The following is a 20863-nucleotide window of genomic DNA, read 5'->3' on the forward strand; positions in this document are numbered from 1 at the left end:
TTGAATGTAAGCAATCTGCCAAGTTGTAAATCCGAAGGTGAACGAATAACAAAGTTATTAGCTTATAAAAAAGGTAATCGACTCTGAATCACGCGAACAAGCCATGACCTGTCCGAATCTTTAACCACAATGTACCCACGTCACTAGAAAAATCCCCGCCTACTGACTGCGAAAACTTAACTCTCTCCTCCCCAAACACTGTACTAGCTCGTTCGTGACGTGTGCATCATGTCTAAGAGAAGCTGTGTTCTATGTAGTGAAACTAAGTCAGTCTTATTTTCACTACCAAAGGAAGAACTTCTGAGGAAAAATGGTTACTATTTATTTTTCAAACGACACCAAAGGAGTATAAACCGAACGTTTTACTTTGCGCGCGTCATTTTACCGAATATTGCTTCATCAATCTTGGCGCCTTTACTGCAGGATACATTAAACGTCTTTCCTTAAAAGATGTTGCAATACCAACTTTATTTGGACCTGTAAGCTCCACCGAATCACAACCTGTAAGTGTGACTCTTTATTTTTGTCTTTACTTAAAATTAAATTTGTGTGACGTTATCTCATGTCTGTGTTTAGCTAACGTTACCGTTATTTTTGGGGTTGTTACTGTTTGTTTACCTAACGTTAGCTATAAACTCGTTGCGCTAATGTAAGTGTTCAACCATATTAACTCGCAAAGTCTTTATTTCAAGAACTGCGTGGTGTACTATAGTTATAATAACATCTGAAGATACGAACACCGTACACTGTATGCCGTGATAACTAACTGTTACAAGAGAAGTGTCTAAAACAGTCCTTTTTCTTACTGGCATCTGTATAAGGATTAAAGAATGATTCGTCAGACTCGGGCTCGAACTGGTAAGGTAAAATCGACGCCATCTCTCTCTATACACTGTTAATATCCAACCACCTGCAAACCGTAATACAGCAGTAATGATAGTCGGTCCATTTGCGACACATGCTGAACGCGTTTGACCAATCACAGCAGACTAGACCATTTGACCAATCACAGCAGACTAGACCATCTGACCAATCACAGCAGACTACACTATCTGACCAATCAGATCAGACTACGCTGGCGGAAAGGCGGAGATTACACAGATGAATCGCGGAACGAATCATTTGAGAGTCAGTCAAGAAGTAAGGTAATAAAAACTGCTTATTATTACGAAATAATAGTATTTTTACATCATGTATGTACATAAACTTGTTGTCGGACACTCCATAAACCAAAATAAGCCTTTAAAAATATTGAGGAATGTACTCTTTAACAAACTTCGATATTTCAAATGCCACATGTGCCATAGTTGCCTTGTTTAAGTCAATTCTTGTAGCAAGATTATCATCTAATGTCGTACCAATTTGCAAGAGGTATTTTGTGTGAATTGTCCCTTTAAATTGAATCCTTATGAGTTGTTTGTTTTGTTACATGCCTCATTTGTCTCTTTTTAAGACTCTTGTTAAATAAATATATGTAAATTGAAATTATACTAGTTATATAATACACATTATTAATTTACTAATGGATGTAATAACCTGACAACTATGTCTTGATTTGTTTAATGCGAAGCATTTCGTGTGATGCACACTTTTTATGATACAGTACATGCAGCGCGACTTCTGTGTATGGATTATGAGCTCAGTTGTACTGCTGTAGCCCAGCTTGACATGTTTTACCCCATCTCTGTTTTTCTCAGCCTCGTAACCTTTCCTTCTGTGGCCCGTCACTTAGCCAAAAATCCCTTTCTTTTTTTTTCGCTGAAATGAAAAATCTATCCATTCCCTAGTGAGTAAAAAGGGCACAAGAGAGCCCTGTTTCAAGAGAGCCCTCAGCTATAAGCTCATTTTCACTATCCTTTTCCCACTTTGTAAGCTTATTCTGAGAGAGAAAAAGCCTGTTTTTCTGTAATCCTGCCTAAATGACTTTCAGAACAGGCCATTTTAAGTGTAATGTGACTGAAAAGGATTTGACCTCTGACTTTCATGTTTTATTTCATTTATGTACAGTACATTAAATAAAGAAGTTGTTAAACATAATTTACAGTGATCTTTATAAGCAAGGCTTTGCATTGATGTCTCTGTTTATTGGACATGTTTCAGCAACTCAACCCCAAAACTTGGTGTATTTGTGGTATTAGGTAGGATGGTGGGAGAACGGGGTGTTACGTCTGAGATACCCGGCGTGGTCTCGCTACGGCCCTTTTCTGCAGCCACCCGACGATGCCCAGCACCTGAGGGTTGTAACCCTGGAGGAGCGCCCCTTTGTTATTGTGGAACTGGCAGACCCTGCTTCTGGAACCTGCATTAGGGACTCGGTGCCATGCCGGCGGCCTCTCAATGCCAGGTTAGTACTGATCACATTGTCACTGCCATTTGTCATGCTTTGTCGTATGGAGGAAAATGTATATGTTGTTGTAGTACCGAAGCAAAAGTTAAAATAAAACAATTGAAAATAAATAAATACAATTCAGGCTGGCATTTTAAATAATGGCTGTCAACCATGTCAAGGTTAGTGAATGTTTAATGACATGACAATTAGATAAACAATACATTGATTTCAAAGCCTAATAGCAATAGATTGCTTTATTAATGTAATAATTACAAAATTTGTTTAATTTGAGGCTTTTCTCAGCATTCATTGATACAGTATATTGATAAATTATCATGATGTCATGTTGGATTGTCACAACATCAGGTTTTCACTTCACTGTTATCATGGCCAAAGAATTTTCCTTTACTATATTATCGTGATATCTATTTAAGTTTTTATTAATTAATAATTTTATCAATCAAATTCATCTTTATTTAGTGTTTTCTCATTTTTGGCCAACAAATCACACTTAAAGTGATAGTTCACCCAAAAATAAAAATTCCGTCCGTCGTCATTTACTCGCCTGCTTGTGATTTCAAACCTGTATGGCTTTCTTTCTTCTACAGAACACAAAAGATATTTTGAAACTGGACCCCATTTTTTTGTGTCCATACAATAGAAGTGAATGGGTGCCGGCGCTGTACGGTTACCAACTTTCTTCAAAATATCTTCTTTTGTGTTCTGCGGAAGAAATAAAGTCATACAGGTTTGAAATGACAAGAGGGTGAGTAAATTTTCATTTTGGGGGGAACTATTACTTTAATATTCAAGTGTAAGGATTAGAGGGAGAGTTTGTAACCATATGGCTCCGAATGCAAAATTATAAAATTATTTTTTACAATCGTTTGTCATTTTAACATTTTTAATACAAATTTTAAGAATGTTTTTATAAGTTAACTTTCTGTGAGAGAGGCTACAAGACAGATATGTTTTCCCCTTACAATCTGGCCAATCATTAGTCATTCATCAGTCATTTGTCACGATCTTTCAATTTTGTCTTTATCTCTTTTTTCCAAGTGTCTCTCGCTTTTTTCCAAGGTGTCACACTGAACTTCCAGGGGCTAGACTCACCTATCTTAGCTTTGAAATCGATCACTCGTTTCCTCTTTCTCCCTCTCCCTCTCGCTCTTCCTCTACCTTTTATTTTTTCTTTACCTTATGGCGATCTCAGCTCGTGTTGCTTGTCAATCTTCACAAACTCTTGCCGTGTTCACATGCCTCTGTGGATGCTGCTTCGCTCACCCTCGCACTGCTCATGTGGATGTCTGTTTTTGTCGTTTCTCATTATATCATTCTTAGTTATATCACTCAAACATATCACGAATATATACATACTGTCTCTTCCTATTCTCCTGTCTTTTCACTTTCTTTTTACCCTGTGTGACTCTTTGTCTTACTGGTCTGTTTCTCTTGTATCTTCTCTGCTAACATCATGGAGTTTGTTGACATATGCATTATTAACCCAATTACATTAAAATAGGATTTGAGTGCATGTTTATCAGCTTTAAAGCCATCTTTATCCCACGACGCTTTTAACAGACATGCATTTAGCAGATATATGCATTTAAATGTACTGCTATTCTATTCTGTTAAAATGTACATGGTGATGACTCATCACAAACTATACAGGTTTTTTTCAGCGTATTGCTGGGTATGATGAGATTATCTCTCCCCATATACCACCTGCAACCAACCAGGATCATGGCTGCAATAAAAATAAATGCTTATTGCCTATTTTAAAAGAGGCAAACCTTTTAATATGCTCTACTGAAACATCTGAATTCAATAAGAAATATGTCAACACGCAGGACGGAAAACTCATCAAGCGCTTTAAAGCTAATTTGTTTTATTTATCTTATTTTCTCATTACAGTGCACTTCAGGAAGGGGTGGCACCTGTGAAGCAGTGCTGCAAGGGATTTTGCATTGACATCCTTAAGCGACTGGCCAGAATTGTGGGCTTCACCTATGATCTCTACTTGGTGACAAATGGGAAACACGGGAAAAAGATTGACGGAATTTGGAATGGGATGGTGGGAGAGGTGAGTGAGGCTTTATTTTGTCTTTCGCTGCCCTGTTTGTTGTATTCCCTTCAGCGCCTCTCTTTATTCACGGCACTGATGAGCACTGTCAGCATTATCCCTAAGAAGACTGCACTTGCTTATGTAAATACAAGCGTTAGGTTGGGAGCAGACTACAGATTAAAGGCAAGACTGCTATTCCCTTTAGTATAGTACTCATGATGGTCAAACACTAGGGTTATGGGATAGATGAGATATTGGTGCATTCTGTAATAGAAGAATCTGCAGTGTAGAAATCAATGAGACAATGTTCCAGTTGGTTTATAGTGTACATGTCTTTTAGCTCATCTACTATTTTGGATTTATTTTTTAATGAGTTTGTTGTAGTGCATCATGGGATTGCTTCCTCCGCAAGGGCTACATGTGATTCTGCATTAAAATTCGGTCTAATATGCCTTTTCTTCTTTAGTCAGCTCACCAGATATTGGAACTGGGCAGTTGTGTGTGGTTTCTTTCATTGTACGATAATGTGCGCTAGAGTGAGTTTGTGGTCTTTCTTCGTAGAAAGCGTTTGAACCTGTAATTCCAGTATGCTGTGTGATGTAACACAGAGGTCACTTGTTGGCGTGTTTGATGACTGAATTCCCACCCGTATCTGCCTGCCTCCAGGACTACTGAAACACTCAGAACCCTTTTAACACAGAGTCAAGGGATTCGGCTAATGGTTCACACACACATACAGGTATCCAAGACAGAGCCCTGAAACCAGTTAACAGCGAGCTGTGAATGCTTGTGTATGTATGACAGACAGGAGGTTGTTGTTTCGAGAATGAGACCCTGCTGTGGTGCTCACACCCCTTAGTGACGCCTGTTCGAGACAGTTGCTAGGAAATGGAAACGGCTCTTTTCAGTCTCATTGCCTCTTCTTTTTTTGATCTTATTATTTCTCATGTTCTTACAGAATGTGTCTTTTTCTCTCTTTAGGTTTACGCTATGGATGATAATGATAACTCATTTTTTTAATCATAATGAAAGAGAACAGCAGAGTTCACATTACAACCATAATGATAAAGATACAGAGGACCAATATTGTTGGGATCGCTTTAAGAGTGATTTTTTTCTAGCTGATGAATGATAAAACATACTGCCGAATAGTCTCTGGAAGTTTTTTGGCTATTGCTGATTGTAGCGTGGGTTTTATGTCCGAATCAAAGAGCGGTCGTGGAGTAGTGTGTTTTTAACCATGGGGTAAAATAGAGGCTATGCACGTGTCATCACTTTACCACGTGAACATGCCAAAACACTCAGCAAAATGTCTGCTTACAATATCAGGAAACACAATTCGTGCAAAATATCAGTGTCAAAGGACACCTGGTTCCTTTGTAAGTCATAAGGATCACGTCGACTCCAACTGTTTTTAATTTCAGCAAATAATTGTGTGTTTTAGTCCAGGTTTCTTTTGTTTCTCCTATTGAAAGCAGCCATTCACGTGGAAAAGTGACGTCAATGCATACCCTCTATAATTATTGCTATAGTACTTATATATTACAAGTATGAGCAAGCTGGCAAGATACAGTATATGCTTTACATCCCAGCCACGAGCACACCTTCAGCCTTCAGAGAGAGCATCCAGCCTTAGCAGTCATATTCTGTAATAAAGACGTTAGAAAAACGTACAGCAATAGCAGCAGGTCATCTACATCCATTTTTGTGACTGTAATACTGCAGCACGCAGGCTTAGAATTAACATAATGTTATCTTTATTCTCTGTTGGTGTGGACATTAATATAGTTATACTGTAGTTATTGTCATAGTGTGTCCTTCTCATATCTTTCTCCATCCACGGTATGTTTTTTCTTAACCATGGATTTAAAGGAACAGTTCACCAAAAAAGTTCATTTAATCAACCTCGAGTTGTTCCAAATCTGTATAAGTTTCTTTATTTTGTTGAACACAGAGAAAGATATTTGGAAGAATGCTTGTAACCAAATAGTTCTTGGCCACCATTGACTACTATAGTAGATTTGTTATATTTAATATTATTATCCGGCGTTCCATTTTGCAGGGATCTACACTGATGCATTTTCTTCACATATATTTTTATTTGTTTTTATGTTGAATTCAAGTTAAGAAGACAAATTATTTATTTCTTTATGTTGTTTTAAAAGTCACTGAGTATTTATATTTCAGTAAATTATCATGATCGCTATGTTGGCCAAAAGTACTTTAGTTGTGATTGTCATAATCTAGCAGCCCTACTTCAGTATCGAATAAATTTCCTCTCCCATTTTATTGAGTTTTATTGAGAACAAAAAAATTGAGTTTGTTGCAACGCATCTGGGTTGGCTCCAACCACAAGGGATACATGCAATACTGCCTTTTATTTTGGGTAAAATGAGGTGTCTTAGGACCTTTTGTAATGGCCTTTGTCATTCTCTCTCTGTTTGTCTCTCTCTCAACATTTCCCTCTTCAAAATCTTCCCTCGTTTGATTTTGGTCTCTTCACTGCATGTTCTGATGCTCAGCCAATCAGCTGTCAGCTCCTGTAGGCGCAGTGCTAAGGGTTATTTTTTCAGCCTGCGAGCGTGTGTGTGTGAGCAGCTTTGATCTTCTATACGACAGGTCCACATTTCCCCTGTGAGTGTGCTGGCCTGCAGCAAGACCAGGGCTGCAGCACGCTCGCTGCTAAACAACTTCATCAATGTTCTTTCCACGCTCTCCGCAGACCAACAAACGCGCAGGGTCACTTTCCACGAGGACGCAAACCCATTGCAACACCACAGAATGGAAATATTACCTGAAAATCTCTGATGCAAATGCGCACATGCGTATACAGTACGTGCACACGCAGACGTGTGTTTTTCGGAATAAAGGCAGAATTCGAGCCGTCAAAAGAGCTTTGGAAGAGACTCAACCCAATAAATCCCATTCCTCTGCATCATGAGCTTTTCACACCATTCAGGAATATAAAACAGAACGCGGGGAGAGAAAGGACCTCAACTGGAAAGAAAAGATGTTAATGTTGTCTCACCTTTTTGGTATTCCTGGGCATGCTTCCCTCTGTATGGGGTATACTGTCTAGAGATGGATAACCTGCCTCCTGTAGCTTCTGTGTGTGCAGGCATCTTAGTACACTATCTGCCCTACCAATTTATGGATACTGGAATGCGGCCAGTATGTGGAATGAATATTAATTAGATGTGTAGGCTGGAAGAGGTTCTCCGAATTTGCAGATAGACCACCTGTTACATGCCGCATATGGTCCCTGCGTTGAGGCGAAATGCTGATTCCATGCTGTGGACTCATCTCAGTTGATGGCTCCGCTGTGAGTGGTCTGATGTACATAATCGAATGACTCGAATGCAGTATGTTGTGTTTATTGTGTTTAGAGGAACTACACTAAAACTTATTTCTGTTAGAGTCGCTTTGGTTCTCCTGTGCGCAATGACTTGATTTTCCCATCCTGTTGCAGTCTCACCTGTGTGTAATTTCAGTGAGATAAGATGGGAAAATAAATACCTCCATTTCGTCCTGTTTACTAGGTTGTGTACAAGCGGGCGGACATGGCAATCGGCTCCCTCACCATCAACGAGGAGAGGTCGGAGGTGGTGGACTTCTCCGTGCCCTTCGTGGAGACGGGCATCAGCGTCATGGTCTCTCGTAGTAACGGAACTGTCTCTCCCTCTGCCTTCCTCGGTGAGTTTGCGCCCGGTCACAGCCGTAATGCTTCACATTTGACTTTAATCGGTCTCTGCTACATGTGATTTTGATGTACGACTTTTCGGGTATTGGTGTGTATCATTTCAGAGCTCATCAATCAGACTTACAGTTCCCTTTCAAAACAAACTATTTATCACACTTCAGTGAGAAGCAACATTTTTTCATCACAATTTTGACTTGATTTTATTTTAAACTATTAGAGTTTGCAGGAGGATCTGAAAAGTGGGAAAGGCATAAATCTCATCAGCCTCTCTCTATAAGTATGACAAGATTGTAAATCCCCAGTTGCCATGGATACAGTCATACTGTAGAAGATACAATTTGAGTGTTAAAAAACTAGCGTAAAGCTAAAACCTAAACTAAACTTTGTAGAAATTAAATTTTTGTGGTAAAAGAAATAGTTTAAAAACATTTATGTGACAACTTTGAATATACACAACTGTTCAAAAGTTTAGGATCACTTAATCATCACTTAATCATATTTTTTTCTAGATTGTAGGATAAAAAAGTCATAAAGCAATAATGTGATGATGAGAAGAAAACCAAAAAAAATCAAAGCTGTGATATGTTTTAGTGTGTTCAAAAGAGAATTTATCAGCCAGTTTTCAGGTCTCACCCTGAGATGCTTTCTAAACGGTATTGAAGTACTTCCCATCTATGCTGGGCTCGTATTTGCTGTCTTTTCTCATGATTTAGTCCAAATCATTAAAATCAATCAATAAAACTTTTTTATTAAACAAAATGTTTTCTAATGAAAGACTTGGTTTTCACAATTATATTTTTGTCTACAAAATAGTTTCAAATATATAAGCAAATGCCTTTAGGAAAATGATTTTAAAGATCACAATATACATTTCAGTCATGTGATGCAGAACTTTCGAATGGTAGTTTGTACATATTTAATAAAAGTCTTTTTATAAAGTCTTTTGTTATTGAAGTGTTCTCTTCTCAAAACGTTTATTTTTATGAATAATGAATTAATATAATTGTATGTTGGATTGTACATTCATTCATTCAGGTGACTGCAAAAGCAAACGGCTGACATTAGCTTCTGCTTCAGTAGCTCCTCACTGCAGAACGCGACATCCAGGGGGCAAGGTTGGATCAAGATCCAGTCTCCTCCCATTGCATTGTGATTGGTCGACACTGGATCCAGTCTCTTTCCACTGCGTTGTGATTGGTCGACAGATTTTTGCAGCAGCTTTACCACAACACATGTCATACTCGTGTTGTTTTTCTACCATTTCCGCATTCAGAGTCTCAACTAAAGTTATTTCCTATGACGGAAAACAAACTTTCTGGAGACAAACTGTATTTATTAATATATTTTTAATAACGTATTTTATTAGGTTTAGGGTAAGGGTTAGTGTATTGTGTATTTTTAATAACGTATTTTATTAGGGTTAGGGGTAAGTGTTTGGGTTAACAAATATTTAACTGCGATAATTACTTACAGGCGTACACTAAATGATGACATTGATAGAGCAAACGTTGGCGACCACGAGTTGCAACTTACTCTCCAAATTGCGGCTAAGTACTGTATATAAAGTGGGAGGCGTTGGATCTAGATCCAGCCTTGCCCCCTGGATCTTGGGTTCTGCAGTGAGGACCATCTCTTCTGCTTGGTCTTAAAGGGACAGTTCATCCCACAGTGAAAATTCGGTCATCATTTACTCACCCTCAAGTTGTTCCAAATCTGTATAAATTACTTTGTTCTGCTGAACACTATGGAAGATCTTTGGAACAATGTTAGTAATTTTCAGTTCTACCATAGTCATTGACTACCATAGTAGGAAAAATTAAATGCTAGTCAAATGTGCCCTAGAACTGTTTGCTTTCCTAAATTCTACAAACTATGCCATTTTGTTTTCTACAGACATTAATATACAATGATATTTTTGTACTATGATTTTTTTTAAATTGCAACCATTGTTCCAAATATCTTTCTCTGTGTTCATCAGAACAAAGAAATTTATACAGATTTGGAACAACTTGGGGGTGAGTAAATGATGACAGAATTTTCATTTTTGGATAAACTGTTCCTTTAAGTCAACAATTTGCATAGCCAACTACATTTTTTCCTCACAAACTCAAACCTCTTTAATATCACCCCTTTCTAAAAGCATGGAGATGTGTCCCTTCTAGTTTTAATATAGTTGCTGCGCTCTTGGCATGTATTGTATGTGATCTGTGCTGTCTCTGGTCTATGATGAGCACAAATGAAGCAGAAATTTCTTTTGTGATATCTCTGTGTCCTCTTCTCTCTCTGTGTCTTCTCTCAGAGCCTTACAGCCCTGCTGTTTGGGTGATGATGTTTGTTATGTGCCTGACTGTTGTGGCGGTGACCGTTTTCATCTTCGAGTTCTTCAGTCCTGTAGGGTACAACCGCAGCCTTCAGAGCGGCAAGAGTGAGTCTGGCGTTCTCTAACTTCATGCACGTAATCTTTTAATAAGGCCACATTTTTGTAGACTCCAGTGTTGAGATAAACAAGATAAATGCGCACAGTTCTTTTGTCTGTGACTTTATTTAGGAGTGCTAATGGCAGCGCTCACCCCTGCTCTTTATTGGGCCGGATGTTGGTTTGAGTTTTGTGGTGCAGGCAGTTTCTCCCAAACTCATGTATAATAAAAGACTGCAGACTTTGCTCCTGTGCTCTGTATTCCTCTCCCTTCATTGTTTGTTCTCCTCTGGCACAGACACTTCTCTCTCACTTCATCATCCGCTCAGGGCTGTAGGAATCCAGTTATTCACATTATGAGAACCTTAAGGTTTTCTTTCTTTCTTTCTTTCTTTCTTTCTTTCTTTCTTTCTTTCTTTCTTTCTTTCTCCAATCACCTGTTTAACAGTGAAATCCTTTTAACAATACTTTTCTCTTATGATTAAGTCAATTCTTTCATTTTTTGTTTCTTTTTCTGTTTCACCTGCTTTCTCTCTGTCAGAGGCTGGAGGTTCTAAGTTCACAATAGGGAAGTCAATCTGGCTTCTTTGGGCTCTGGTTTTTAATAACTCTGTTCCAGTAGAGAACCCCAAAGGAACCACTAGTAAGATCATGGTTCTTGTCTGGGCTTTCTTTGCTGTCATCTTCCTGGCTAGCTACACTGCCAACCTGGCTGCCTTCATGATCCAAGAGGAATACATTGACACTGTGTCTGGCCTCAGCGATAAAAAGGTAAGGCCGTAGGAGTTTTGAGACAGTTGCAGAGCCAGCTTGTGTTTATTAGAGCTTGTGGATGGACACACGCGGCGTTTTCTAAATTCTGTATGTTGTGTCGACTTGGATTTTGAAATCAATACGCTTCGTGACCACTGAGACTAAAGCGATATTGAAAAACTTCAGATTGGGAGCAGTTTCAATTGGTACAGTTGTGCTCAAAAGTTTACACACCCCTTGCAGAATCTGGAAAAAGCTGAAACTTTTGGAAAAATAAGAGGATTTTTGAAAATTAAGGTTTATTTTTAATTTAGTCCTGCCCTGAGCAAGTTATTTCACTAAAGAAATGTTAACATATAGTTCACACTAAAGAATAATAACAGAATTTCTAAAAATAGCCCAGGGCAAAAGTTTACACGCCCCTGATTCTTAATACTGTATGATGTTACCTAAACAATCCATGACAGTTTTTATGTTTAGTCATAGTTGTTTAAGGGATTCTTGTTTGTCATGAGTCATTAGACTGTCCACTGATCTTCAAAACAATCACCCAGGTCCTCCACAATCTTTGCTTTTTCAGCATTTCTGGATATTTGACTCATGTCCAGCAGTAACTGTATGATGTTGAGATTCCTCTTTTTACATTGAGGACAATCAAGAGACTCATACACAACTATTACAATAGATAGAAACATCCAGTGCTGCCCACAAAGTCAACACCATTCATTTAAAGTCAGGTGGGTGTAAACCTCTGAAAATGGTTTTGGTGTAAATTGTTATTGTTTCATTTATACATCTTATTTTTTCATTTACTAATGTCCTTCAGAAGATTTAAAAATACATACAGTAAATGTTTTTCAGGAAATTATATATTTTTTTTTACACCAAAACCATTTTCAGAGGTTTACACCCACCTGACTTTAAATGAATCGTGTTGACTTTGTGGGCAGCACTGGATGTTTCTATCTATTGTAAACTTTTGAGCACAACTGTAACTGAGTGGATTGAGTAGGGTGATGCAACATTTGTCTCACTGTTTGTCTTTTGTAATGTATGATGCTTTCAGAGTCCTATTAGTGGCAATGGCACTAATTTGGCAAAAAACATGAATAGGTCATTTAAAATTTAATGAAATGTGAACTTAATTTAATGTAATGTATACAGGTTTTATGCAGTTATGTGACATGTTGGTGCCTCCTTAGTTCTTTACATGACAAGAAGCATATCAGTAACACGAGAGCTTATCAAATCTGACAAGAGCAATAAGGACAATTTATACTCAATCTTCCGGCAGTAGCCAGAGGTTTTTGTATTGTGTCTCGTCTTGTGTCTGCCTTTGGATGCGTTTGTCTGCAGCGTTCAGCACTCATCTACAGTGCATTTTTGTACTGTTTAATAATATGTCATTTTTAGAGTGGAAACATTCCCTTGACCTTGACTACGTTTTGACCTTGAAGGACACTTGAGAAAACATTGTCCTTCTGTATTTATTTGGGTCCCATTGTGTTTTGTGTCATTTTTAGAAAACACGCTACAACAAATCTCCGTAATTAAAGCAATTTTTTTTAGGTGTCTTTTGTTTGTTCTTTGTGCCTCATGTTCATTTTGTAATCTTTTTTAAATGTAAATACTTTCCCCCATCTGTTTTGCCCTTGTTTTCTTTTGTTAAAAGCAGAAGGAACACAATGTGCATCTCATCGTCGCTGCTCTGTATAGTGTTCACAGTTTATGATGTATTATAATTAGTTTTGACAGCTGCGGTAGCTTTAGACCTGTTTCTGAAACACATTCACTTTCATATATTTCTTGTCATTCTGGTTGTTTTTTCCTCCTGCTCTATTGTTTGCTCACTAATTACTATTTCTCAAAAAAAAAAAAGTGCAGCATTGATTTCAGTCCGTCTCTCCTCCTCTCAGTTTCAGCACCCCACGGAGCAGTACCCCCCTCTGAAATTCGGAACGGTCCCTAATGGAAGCACAGAGAAAAACATCCGCAGTAACTATCCAGACATGCACCAGTACATGATCAAATACAACCAGAAAAGTGTGGAGGACGCCATCTCTCACCTCAAGACTGGGTCTGTGCTGAGTTTCTTATTTCTCTCTCCATCTCTGATGTACTTTATTATTTATCCAAGAAGCGGTGTTGTTTTGAAAAGTTTGCATTTTTTGTGTATTTTAAGCATTTATTTTATATATATATATATATATGTGTGTGTGATCATAACCTACAAACTACATTTAGCAGTATTTTTAGCTACAGTTATTCATCACCTAGGCATTCATGATTCAGACTGTATTCACATACTTTGGCTAAACAGCTACTAGCTGCTCTATTATAAGCAAAAGATATTTGAAGTGTATCTATAATAAGAGTGTTTTTAAAGCTGTTCAAGTAATGATCCAGTAAACAATAGTAGTGTACCAGATATTAGAAGTATTTTTGTGATTTCACCATGAGTTATAATTTCTGTTTTTGCAATGAGGGTGTTTGTTGTTTAAGAGAGAGAGAGAGAGAGAGAGAGAGAGAGTACACTTATAGTCTAGCTTTGGAAATTACTTTAATAAGTACACCCAGCATTGATTTAAAATATACAAAAAACTAAATTTATTTTCTCTACAATTTTGTCAGGCTTTATTTTTCGTTTCTATTGTAGCAGACAATTGCAGTTTCAGTTTAATTTTCCTTTCCTTTTTTCAAAGAAAACATTTTGCTCTAATTGTTTTCATATTTTGCAGTAGTTCTCGTAAACAATAATAACCTTGTTTCCAACATGTTATCTAACTCCCTTTCCTTTTTCATCTTCACACCTCCCAACCCCACCATGCTCTCTCAAACAGGAGTTCCTTCACAATGTGTTTGCACATTTTTTCCCTCCTCCCACACTTCCTTTCACAAGTAACAGCCCTTTACATCGCACACACTCTTCCTCTATTTATCATCAGTGTTGTGCAAGTTACTTCCAAACTGTAATACATTACAGATTACTTGTTACTGTTATTTAAAAGTAATCCCTTACCTTACAATATTACTGTCTCAAATTGTAATACGTTACATGACTCCTGTATTACTTTTGAGTTACTTTCACCAAAATAAGAACTTAACATTCTAAAATAAGTCTTTGTATTTTTGTATTTTCAAAATACAAAATACTTTTTGCCAATCAACCTCTTTAGACTGCTGATTTCTTGAATTAACTAGGCTATACACAAATAAATACAAAAAAATACTAGATTACAAAATAATAGTATTTTTTATTTCAAATGGATGTATTTGAATACACTGCCCATCCATGCAGTCTAATAAGGAGGTTGATTGGCAAAAAGTATTTCAGTTTGAAAATACAAAAATACTACGATTAAATACATTTCAATACAAAATACAATTTATTTTTTTCAAAGGTATTTAAATACAAAATAGTCCCATCTCATCACTGAACTAGATTATATAGAATTCTAGATAGTCATCATGTAAACGTTAGCATACCTTGTCATTGCTGCTGGTCACAGGGATCTTGCTAACTTCCTGAAAGCAGCCCAATGACCCCTCAAAACCCGCCCAAAAGGAATGAAAACTAGCCCAATTATTTTCTGGTGTCAAATCAAAGTTAACAACTGCCAAAAGACGTTTCTATTGCTATATTTACTTATCTGAATGGTTTCCTAGGTATTGTATATAGTTTTTGTTCTGTTGAACTCAAAAGATGTTTTGGAGGATTTAGGAAAGCAAACAATTCTGGGTCACATTTGACTACCATTATATTTTTTTCTGCTATGGTAGTCAATGATGCCAAAGAATTTTCAGTTGCTAACATTCTACCAAATATCTTTGTGTTCAACCGAACAAAGAAATGTATACAGGTTTGTAACAACTAGAGGGTGAGTAATCCATAACAGAATTTTCATTTTTGGGTGGAGTGTCCCCTAAAAAAGATCCCATGTGTGCTTGAGGCCACGCACGGAAATGGACGAGAAACGTGTTTTCTCTTCGTAAGACATGCAAAAACCTACTTAAGAAATAAGCATGGTTAAATTTATTGCATATGTATAATGTGTACAAGCACGTCAATGTTTTAGTTGTTCTAGACTGCGTATAGCTGCTCAAACGTGATATTTGGCAGCCGGAAGAATCAACTGTTGTACACTCACGAGTGATTTCTTTCATTGTGCAACGTGACATGCACCTTACAAAACATTGGTAAAAGCATAGTTCGGATGCATTGTCTAATACCACCACTATATTTTACTTTTGGTTGAGCTGAGCTCCCGTGTCCCTCCCTGTACTGTAGCCTTGCCTGTCAGATGCTCGCTCCACACACTTTTGAGAAGGGGTCCTGGATTTGCCAGGTATTCATCTGAGTATGAATACACATTAAGAATCTCATCAATTAACATTTATCCTTAGAATATAAATAAACATGTTGGCGGCCGTAGTACATTATGAAGTAGCCCATAAACCCGCAACCCACGGCTCCATAATGTTTCCCGCAACTGCATTTTCAAAATAGCCCAATTGTGCGGGAAAACCGCAACCCTGGCAACACTGGCGCTTATAGCGAACCGGGCGGGGCCAATAGCCTCGGACCTTTAGCTCAGAGACTGAAATCATGCCGCGTTACAATACAAAATATAAAGTTCCACCAGCCATAGGGAGATGAATGACACCACACGCGTCTATTCACGAACAGGAAATAGAACTTACTTGCGGGATTTTTGATTTGTTAATCTCTCGGGCGAAAAGTTTGTTGTAACGCAAGCGTTACTGAACATGTACCGAGTAAAATATTACTGAAAATTGATTAGTAATGCCTTACACTACTGCGTTACAGCAAAAAGTAATATGTTACTGTAATGCATTACTCCCAACACTGTTTATCATGAGCTGTTAATCCACACCGTGGCTTTCCTGAGCCTGTCATTTCCTTATCCTCGTCCAATTTTAGCAAAAGTGCTAATATAACGCTACAACTTCTCTCTTCGCTCTCCGTCTGTCACCTCGCCCACCTTTCACGCTCTCTCTGTTCTGACTCCGGCTCTCTCTATGATCTTTTTCCGCAGCAAGCTGGATGCCTTAATCTATGATGCGGCCGTGTTGAACTACATGGCTCGTAAAGATGAAGGCTGTAAGGTAATGACCATCGGCTCGGGGAAGGTGTTCGCCACGACGGGCTACGGCATCGCCCTGATCAAGAACTCCCGCTGGAAACGCCCACTGGACCTGGCCTTACTGCAGCTGGTGGGCGATGGTGAGGGCCCAAAGATTTTGTGCCGTCAGTGAGGGGCCCAAAATTAAGGGATTGTATTTAAATGCATTTAGGCTGAGATTAAAGCCTTTGGGAGATTAAAGTCCTTTTTATGCATATTTAACAAGATTTCATTCATACCGCAATAACCCATCCCCTTTTGCGTAATCCATTTCTCTTGATATGATGCAATATGTATCTCTGTTGTATGGCAGGTGATATTTGTCTTTGTGCTTCGGCTGCTCTCGGGCTGTTTACTGATTTAAAGGAGATTATAGCAGTTCATCGAAGCATTAAAAAAATGAGCATGTATCAAGGACTTAGTCTTGGGAATGACAGAAATGCTGTGTTTGAGAGAGACATTGTGTGTGCTTGAGATTCTGGGGATGAATTTACAAATCTACCCACAATGCACTAAATGCGTAATAACTGTTCATTGTAGATTGCACCTAGAATGCAGGTGGTAAATGGAAAAACATTTTTGTGTTCATTTTCTATTAGTCATGTCAGCAGTTATTCAACAAATAATGATAAGCAGTATATATCCAATAGCAGTCGCAATTAAATCTTATTAAATTCCCTTTTTGTTGCGTGTGTAGTTGTGAAAAGGCATAAGTGTTTTTGAAGGATCGTATATTCTCTCAATCTGTAGAGGATAAACTGTTCTGGATTTGCAGTGTCCATGTGAAAGGATCTGATTCAGATGTAGTTGTCCAAGTACTAATTCTTTAATTGTCATTTATATACCCTCCCTTCTGTCTTCTTCAAACACACACACACAAACACATTATCTATCTCACACTGTTTCGTTTCAACTGGATGGTTTGTTTGATTGCTGCTTAAATCCTCTTTGGCTTTTTAGTGTGTCAGAGAGAAAGAGAGTATGGAAAAGTGTGTGTGTATGCCAGGTTCCCACAGTGAAATTGTCACAGTGGTGCCAGGTTCCATTAGCTAACACCACTGTTTAACAGCCCAACAGCTTTACATGTGAAATGAATGGTGACTTTTCTGTTTGTCTGGTTGGTGTTTGTTGAGGGGTGGATATTGTTATTTTCTGAAAATGCAAATGTGTTGAATTTAAGTCGCTTTTGTAAATGATATTGTTATTAAAAATGGAATAACTTACTGTAGTCACCTACAACAAGGCTTGCTTTTACTTGAACAGTAACAAATGATGTGCAAAGGAGGTAGCTTGAGCTGGAATAGTTTCTGTGTGTTTACGAGGAGTCTTATGTATACAGTATATGCTTGTTGTCTTCAAAGGATTTTAGAGGAATTAAAGTATGTTTTGCACCTGTATGGCACAAACATTTTTGAGACCGTTCCAAATTATCATTTAATCAGCATTTCTAGATGTATTGTGGCCATTCCAGTCCAGTGTCTGTTGAAAAATCGAGGTCGTCACATAAAAAAAATACATTTTGAACAAATCCAGAAGCAACTTTTTTATTTTATTTTTATTTTCTGCAAATAAATACAAATAGAAACAATATTTTTAATATAAAATATAGAAATATAAAATTTGAAATATTGTTAGTAGATTCACCGAATGAAACAAAAATGATAATTTTACCTAAACACCTATAAATAAGTAAAATCAGACTGAAAATAATTTTGAAATGATCTCTTAATTTTTTCTGTGGCTGTATTATGTTCTTTTACTGACTTTGAAAACAAACTTCCCAGACTAGAAACATTTATATTCATTCACATTAGAACGATGGCACAGACTAATTTTGGTTTGCCCTTGTTGTGCAATAAATCAAATCCCAGTTGAACACAGTAAATGATTAGTGAATGATACCCAGTGGCAAAAGGTTTGCTTCTTTGTTATGCTGTTGTTAATTTCTGGCTTCTGAAGTTGCAAAGGTTGCTCTTCTGTATTAGTTTATTCATTGAGGGCGCATAAGTCAATTATCCACACAACTTCAATAATGCTATTCTTAATTGATTAAACTGTGCCAGTTCAATCCGAGGAATTAGCTGTGAAGCCCGAGCGTGTGGGAAGTCCCTACGGACGTATCGAATCGTTTGATGTCGTTTTTGTCGTACTAACCTCCAACGGTAAGCCAGTTGCAGTGATTACAAATTGTACTTTTCGAGTTCTTCACGCCTTTATAAACCACAGGCAGCCACTTACACATCTGCAGCCTTTTCATGTCTTTAAAACACTGCAGGTTACCTCATTGGTCAGTGGCACATAAAAGCACTTCTTCCCTGCTAAAAGCCCTATGTTATTTTATCTCAGGGCCAACAGCTTTCTTTTGCAGTGAATTTCTCGAATAGGTGTTCTTTAACCTAACAATTCCAACAACTCGCTACAGCCCCTCGCCGTTTCCTATGTGTTTTTAAAGGTGTTTGACCTTTAAGGCTGATCCAGGAGCAGTGTTTGCTTTGGTGTGATAGCTGTTCGGGTCAGGGCGGGATCAGAGGGGGCTTCACGGGGAACGGCACCGGAGGTCACGCAGATGGCACCAACTGGCTGTCTGCCTGAGTTTAAAGACCTTGCAAAAGCATTAGCTGTTAAAATGTGCCAACTTAACCGTGCCAGCCCAAAGTCCCATTGCCAAACAGAAGCTGTTATGGCAAGAGCAGAGGTGTGAAAGCATGTGTACGTGTCGGTGGGTTAGAATGTGTTATGTGGGAGAGAATTTACATTTGTTTATGGCGAGTGTGGGTGTTTATTTGTGAATTTTACAGTAAGTGCAATTGCAAGAATGTGTGATTGTTTCTGTGTGTTTGAGTGTACGTGTCTGTATCCACACACAGCATGACACACCTGCTGAATTTGGCTGTGGTCAGTGAGGTGCTTTTGCCAGAACCACAGGCAGGAGTCGGTTAAGGAGGTGAATGGGCAGTGTAAGAGCGAGGCAGCGCTCGGTTCCCAGCCAAGCTTGTGCCATTATCTGTTAAGGTCCCACATGGGATTCAGCGCCGCCATTCTCCGTCCTGCTTCGCTGCTTCTTCTTTTGTGAAATGTTTTATGTGACGTGTCCGCGGCTTCTCATCTACATTGTGATTAATGCCTGCAGGTTACGTCTTGCGGGACAGATTGTTTTGATTGCGTAAGAGACAGACGCCATCATTCAGCCTCTGCGAGATCAATGCAACTGTCATTCACGTGTGATGGCTGATGATGCGCTTGTATTATGTTGCATATGCAGAGATTAAATGCAAAATGGGCTTGTCGTGAATCACTCTGCATGGGTTTTGCGATGACCTGTGTTGAGATAACCCGTGCTGCTACGCTATTGGCCAGTCTCAAGTATAAAGCAGTAAAGCAGCAGTACATACCTCAGGTTGGTCTGAGGTAATTGACAAGCTCGTCTTTCTGTAGATGGAAGGTGCGATTCTGCTTTTCTCCTGAGTTTGCAGCTGGCCTGACCATCTTCCGGCACAATTAAATGATTATGATCTCACCCTTTCACCACTCTCTTCCTCTCTGTCCTCTTGTTTTTCCACCCTCCGCCTATCAGTCCTTTGCTGCTTCTATCTTATTTCATTTTCTCTCTTTCAAGTTACATCTTTCACCTTACACACACACACGCACGCACACACACACACACGCACGCAGACAAACAATATACACAACAGTCACAACAATTTCTTACCCTCCTTTCACTCTCAACATCTGGGTTCATTCCTCTTTTTTACCTTAACTGCTCTTCACTTTGAATAGAAGAGGTTCTTCTGCCATTTGCCATAATGACAAAGTCACTCCCCTCCTTCTCATCAGCCTCTTACTTATTACTCCACATCCTCTCATTTCCCATGACACAATGCAGCTTTGAAAAGACAAAGAACTCTCTTACCTTCTTCTCATTTACTCTCGGTGGAAAAGTGACTATGGGTAGATCATTATGCAGGGCCTTGCCTTTACTAGCCTACAGGTCTCTCCCTCTCCTTGGCTTTCGTTCTCTCTCAGTTTTAGGATTAACAAAGGCCGCCCCTTTTGATCAGCTTCTAAACTGACTATTCATCTTAACAGTAGCGTTCCTTTTCCTCGCAGTGACCTCTAATGATGAATGCACTACCTTGCTTTCTTTTTCCCTGACCTCTGACCTGTAATACATTCAATCTAATACTCAAAGATAAAAAATAGCAGCTGACTTACATAGCTGTGCTTGAAGTGGAAGTAACAGTATATCTGTGATTCCGTGCTATTCTGTTCACAGTCAATAGTCTCAATAGCTGTAGTTTTAGTACCGGCATTTATTTTGATACACATTGTGTATGGTAGTTCATTTGGACATTTTTTAATTGTGAAGGACAGACATTTTTAACCACCTTTAACAATCTTCAATAAATTAAACAAATCAGTTTGATACAGTAGTTAAAGGGCCAATAAATTAAAGGTT

At 38.4% G+C, this 20863-nt stretch overlaps 1 protein-coding gene across 2 annotated transcripts in view; it reads left to right on the forward strand.

The window, feature by feature from the left end:
• The window catches only part of LOC130557746 (glutamate receptor ionotropic, NMDA 2D), an 81801-nt gene that overhangs the window by 49086 nt on the left and 11852 nt on the right, over window positions 1-20863 (forward strand). For both annotated transcript variants that reach the window (XR_008963342.1, XM_057339758.1), the window contains exons 7-13: window positions 2139-2344; window positions 4244-4412; window positions 7934-8087; window positions 10394-10519; window positions 11052-11281; window positions 13180-13340; window positions 16321-16508. Coding sequence is in view for 1 of the 2 variants with exons in the window: in XM_057339758.1 (XP_057195741.1) it covers window positions 2139-2344; window positions 4244-4412; window positions 7934-8087; window positions 10394-10519; window positions 11052-11281; window positions 13180-13340; window positions 16321-16508 (1234 nt within the window). In the remaining variant the exon portion in view is untranslated. The remainder of the gene's footprint in view (window positions 1-2138; window positions 2345-4243; window positions 4413-7933; window positions 8088-10393; window positions 10520-11051; window positions 11282-13179; window positions 13341-16320; window positions 16509-20863) is intronic.

This window comes from Triplophysa rosa, linkage group LG8 (assembly GCF_024868665.1).
Source record: "Triplophysa rosa linkage group LG8, Trosa_1v2, whole genome shotgun sequence".
In the NCBI taxonomy this organism is placed as follows: Eukaryota; Metazoa; Chordata; class Actinopteri; order Cypriniformes; family Nemacheilidae; genus Triplophysa; species Triplophysa rosa.